The sequence below is a fragment of the Lepidothrix coronata genome, unplaced genomic scaffold (assembly GCF_001604755.1).
Source record: "Lepidothrix coronata isolate B3197 unplaced genomic scaffold, Lepidothrix_coronata-1.0 Scaffold130, whole genome shotgun sequence".
NCBI lineage: Eukaryota > Metazoa > Chordata > Aves > Passeriformes > Pipridae > Lepidothrix > Lepidothrix coronata.
Window position 1 is genome coordinate 2777846 of NW_016690310.1, and position 5248 is coordinate 2783093.

The 5248-nt window shown below is 42.7% G+C and overlaps 1 protein-coding gene across 4 annotated transcripts in view; it reads right to left on the reverse strand.

Annotated features, from left to right (window-relative positions):
- Window positions 1-5195, reverse strand: part of DHCR7 (7-dehydrocholesterol reductase) — an 8342-nt gene extending 3147 nt beyond the window's left edge. Inside the window, exons 1-6 of one of the 4 annotated variants that reach the window (XM_017826806.1) lie at window positions 5027-5195; window positions 3463-3568; window positions 2360-2582; window positions 1589-1679; window positions 775-988; window positions 117-321 (exon numbers count right to left, since the gene is read on the reverse strand). In XM_017826806.1, the coding sequence (XP_017682295.1) occupies window positions 117-321; window positions 775-988; window positions 1589-1679; window positions 2360-2582; window positions 3463-3560 (831 nt within the window). In that variant the 5' untranslated portion in view covers window positions 3561-3568; window positions 5027-5195. Of the gene's footprint in view, window positions 1-116; window positions 322-774; window positions 989-1588; window positions 1680-2359; window positions 2583-3462; window positions 3569-4458 lie in introns of all 4 variants that reach the window. The other 3 variants (XM_017826807.1, XM_017826805.1, XM_017826808.1) reach the window with 3 other exon arrangements.
- Window positions 5196-5248: the final 53 nt, after the last annotated feature.

A 5248-nucleotide genomic window follows, 5' to 3' on the forward strand; every position in this document is an offset into this window, starting at 1 on the left:
TGTTCAGGCCAGTTTAATTTCCTGTCTAAGTTTAATTTCCACGGAAGGAGGTTCTTCCCTACTTTAATATGAGTTCATTTCCAAACGGGTTTCTTAATTTCCTCCTTTGCATTTACCTGAAGGACATTGACAAGGATCATGGAGTTTGTCACTTGGCCATACAGCTCCTGTTGTTTGGCAGCATAGGAAAGGTTAATCAGAGTCCAGGCTACAATCCCAGGGCGCCCATTGAAGAAGAGCTTGAAATCAAACCACCTTCCTATTCGAGGGTTAAATTCAATGCCCATCATGTAGTCGTAAAAGAAGTTGCCAGTGAATTTGCTGGAAAGCATGAAAAAATGGAAAAGTGCACAGTTATACACAAGTACAGGCAATTACTATTGTGACTACACATTTCAGATTAATGTGATGTAGTGATAATAAAAATCATTATCATCATCATAAACCCACCTAAGGTGGTGCAAGACAACACAAACTGACCCAACTGAAGCATTACATTAATGGAGATAAATTTTAGAATTTCAGAAGTGTCCTACTTTACTCTTTGTAATGCTTTTGAACAGTCTAACTATAATTTTATTTATAGGGTGGAGGTATCTGTGACACTGACACTGCCATCACATGTGTGAAACACGGAGGATGGTGCCAATGAAGCAAAGAACCACAGTCAAATATTAGCTTATATATTATTTGTGCCAGTCATTCAATTTATATGTCCAATTTTCATCTAACTATTTAATAACTAGCATTCTCTCATTACTCAAAGTCACATACCAGTCTTTGGCATTGGTAGGGAAGAAGTAGCCTTTAATCATGGCAAACGTGGAAACTGCATATCCCAGGATATTGGCACACCACAGCAGAGGAATCCAGTTGTCAAAAATGATGGTAGGGGAGAAGAAGTGGAAGTAATAGGCATTTGCAAACCAAAGCACATGGGTAATGATCCAGGCCTGAAGTCCATTGATTTCATATTTATTCACTACACCTAAAATATGAAGAAAGAATGGACTCTTCAGCGACACTACATTAATACAGCTTTTTATTGTGTATAGAAGCTCAAGCAAGTGCTCATGACATGACCTCACTTTTCTGAAGGTTACCTTAGGCTCTGCTGTAACCATTAGGCTTTGTTAGGCTGAGTTTTCTCCTCACAAAACTGAATTTAGAATCTCCCCCAAAACTGATGAAACTAAGTGACCCTTTCCAACACTTGCTTCACATCACCCATTTGGTTCCAGTCTCTTGGGCTAACGTAGCTCCAGCAGGCACAGCTGCCTCGTCACGTACCAGCACATCAGTCCACTGATGATTCTAAGTGCCAAAATTATCAACTTTTCCATTGCTGGTGTGCTGCCTGCTCTATCAACAGTTTTACTGACAGTAAGAGAGAGAAATTCTATCATTTATTCTACAAGAGGACACAGGCTGCTTTCTATTTGGCTTTCAACTGAACACGTGAGGGAGGTGAGGGCACTGACATCCACATTTCCTCCAGCCACAAATGGGCTGTTAAAGACCCTAAGTACAGAAATACTCTAATTTTAAAAGACTGGATGGTGTGAGTGTATTCTAAGGAAGACCTTACCAGCAGGGGTGACAGCACCTTCCTGCACACCTCCCACATATCCAGGAAGAAATTTATGGCAGAAATCAGGAACAAACACATACAAAACCACCTAGAAGAGAGAGAGTGTATTAAGAGACAAGACAAAACCCCTCATAGTACTATTATATATATACCAAATATACTCTGCAGTTTCTAATAAATATTGGATAAGCAAATATGGCAATATTTAGCAGTTGTGATTTTAGACTAGTAATATATCCAAGCTAATATACAACTCTAAAGATGTATTTCCTGACAGGTTGTTAATCCTTTTTTGGTAGGGAGGCAGAACAACTGCTAACTAGATTCAGGTCCTCATCCTTTTATTCTGAAATTAATCTGAGTTATAAGTGTTTCCCAATTAGGAAAAAAAAATAGGTTTGCTAAGCTCGAAGACATTTCACATATATAAGTTATATTTCATTTGACAGCTTTCTTTTACTGCCTGCCTATAGAAACTATCAGCCCTTCTGAAGTGCTTTATTGGGTATGAATTTAAAAAAAATGGGTATTGTTTTTCTACAGTACCTTCATCAAGGATTATGTCTCACAAGGAATATTTGTGTACATTCCCCATACACTTATTTTTCCAGTCCATAAGCTTCACTTGGATTCCAAAATCCATGGAAAGTGAGAAACACTAAAGAGTAAATGCCAGGGCTACATTCCACTATCCTTTGTGTAAAAGGATTCATCCAAGAGTTGTTTGAAAAACCAGACCCTTCAGCAGTTCGTAACTCAGTGATGTACCTGGAAAGCCACCCAAAGGGAATAGATGCCAGCAGCCCTGTAGGTCAGCGTGGGAGTCTTGTTCCAGATGTCAGACAGGTGTTTGTTCCCTGTGAGCAAGTCCCTGAGGGGATCAGTCAGAGAGCACTGGTACTGGTCACAGGACATGATGAAGTAATACACAATCAGTGGGGCAAACAGGAGCAGGAAAAGGATGCTTGCCAAGGAAAACCAGTCCACCTCCCTGCAATCCAAAACACAGCAGTTTTTTCCCTGGTTTTCAGGTAGAGAAGTGGTTTAATTATAGCAGACAAATTTTTTTCAGTGGCCCTTCCAGACTAAGTGAATGAAAACTGAAAATGTTTTTATGGTATATACATTTCTGGGGGTCAAATAGCCATAAAAAATTTAGCACTGAACATAGAACACACTTTACCTCAAACTGTTATAAAACTACTCTACTTGATCACAGCCACACATTAGACATTATCTGCCCTCAGGAAAGCAGATAATAATTACAGACTTCATGGCTTTGATGGCAATCGTGGCTAGAGCTGGTAGAGTATTCAGCTGGAAGTGATAACAGAACCCCAAGAACATTATGAAAAGCTTGGGAAGACAGAAAAGACGGACCTTGGATGGCCAGGAGTTGAACTCCCTGTCCCACACGCTGTCTGGAAAGCCCCAGGCAGCAGTGGCTGTTTCCAGCTGCAATACAACACCCCACCAACACCTGCCCAGCTCTGGGAGAACAGGGTTATCAGCCATAAATCCTGCTACAGCAGGAGCTGTCAGCTGGGAATACACAGATGTCGGGATGCCCGCTTTCCAAAGCTCAGGAAATATTTTGGTCCTTGAAGGAATTACAAATTTTACCAATTTTTACGATTCACTTTCCTTTTTTGCAAGGACTGTGTTTCAGCCCAAGCCATCTGGGAAACTCTCTGCCTCAAAAATCTTGAAGGACTCTCCTTTGGCATCTGTTGCTACAGGAAATTATCCATGAGCCTTCAAGGGCAGGGCACTACAACAGTCTGTTATTAACAGGAATTGAGCAACTTTAGCAGTTAAGTATGAAGCACTTGGAAATACAAGGACTAATTAGGGTTATCAGCTTCTCTCACCATGCTCTTCCCCACTGCACTTGAGAGGTTTGAGTATCATTTTGGGTGGGTTTGTGTTTTCTTTCTTGAGCAAGTTTTTTCTCCTGATGGGCTGCCATGATGTCTTCTAGGAAAAGAAAATAATTCATTGCATTACTCCAGCTGGTTCTCAGTAATGCCTATGGCTCCAGAAGAGAAACACAAATAACAGTTATTAAAAACTCTTCTATAGCCTTCTGATTACAAGAAATTTGGGGGTGTAGGGAAGGAAGGAAAAAATCCTTAGCAATTCCTTATGAACTTATATTCAGCGAAACATAATCAAAACACTGATGTCAAACTAACCCATTAAACTTCTTGCTAACTGGAAAATTCTTTTAAGATATATTATATAATATTATATATGGCACATTATTTACATGTGAAATGCAAAAGGAAAGAAAAATGTTTCCTCACATTCTTTTAACCTCTGAAAATAAATTTCTGTATCTAATTGCCTTCCTTAATTAGAGGAATGGCTAACATTATCTGTAACGTTGTAACATGAATTGTAACATTATCTGTACTGGACCCTGATAAGGATGTACTTTTGCCCAGACCCCTTGCTCCAGTTGTGCCAGCTCATCATCATCATCATCATCATCATCATCCACCAAAGAAAACAGGAGATAATCTCACCAAAGTCAAAAATCAGCTGTTATGGCAGCTGACACTCTATGGGGTTTAGCACTGGAGCTGAATCTCTGTGGGATCTCTGGTACAGAACAGTGTATTTAATGAATGGTGCTGCTTCTGAACTTCCCTGGGCAAGTTGCAATTGGCTACTGAGGCCAAAAGAGTTAGTCTAAGGATTTTTATCTTTTGAAACTACAGGCTGAATTTTAGGGATAAATTGCAGTATGGAAAGTGGATAAAACAGAAAATAGTGTTTCTTCCTAAAACAGATTTGAAATAGTCCACTTAGGAAAAACTTACAGACTTGTAAAACTCACAAAGCTCGAAGCCTGCTCAGCATACCTGATTCCTCATCTCCACTGATCAGCAGGAACTGGACTCTCTCCTATTTCAGCATCTCATCTGTGTACACTGTATTAAGGCCTCACAACTTCTCAAGAAAAGTAGCATTATAATCTCACATTTCTGGAAAGGTTTCCTTAGTTGATGGGTTTAAAAGCAAAACTTTGTTGCCATAACCAACTAATGCACAGCGGTGCTATAGAGCCAAAGGTTATTTCTGTTGCTAGTTTTGCTACACTCTCTGATAACTTATGTCCGGATCAGTGCTGGCAACAAGAATTCCTACTGTACACTTGTTTCGTTTTTCAGGCTTTGCATTTCAAGAATGGTGAGTTTTTATTGGAAACTCTGAAAGGGTTGTAACTAACAGCTCCCGCCGCGGCCCCGCTCGGCTCCGGATGGGGAAGGAACGCGCCCATCCCCGGCCCGACACCCCCTGGGGGCCGCGCACCGGGGGTCCCTCACCGGGGGTCACTTACCAGGGGTCCCTCACCAGGGGTCGCTCACCGGGGGTCGCTCACCCGGGGGGACCCTCACTGGGGGGGGTCACCTACCGGGGGTCACTCACCAGCGGCCACTGACCGGGGGCCGCGCACCAGGGATCCCTCACTCGGGATCGCGCACCGGGGATCCCTCACTCGGGATCGCGCACCAGGGGCCGCTCGCCGGGAGTCCCTCACCCGGGACCGCGAACCGAGGGCTGCCGGCCGGGGTTCGCTCAGCGGCAGCGCTCCCGTCCCCGCGCAGCGCCGCCCGCTCCAACCCGCGACTGACCCACGCACCCTCGGCC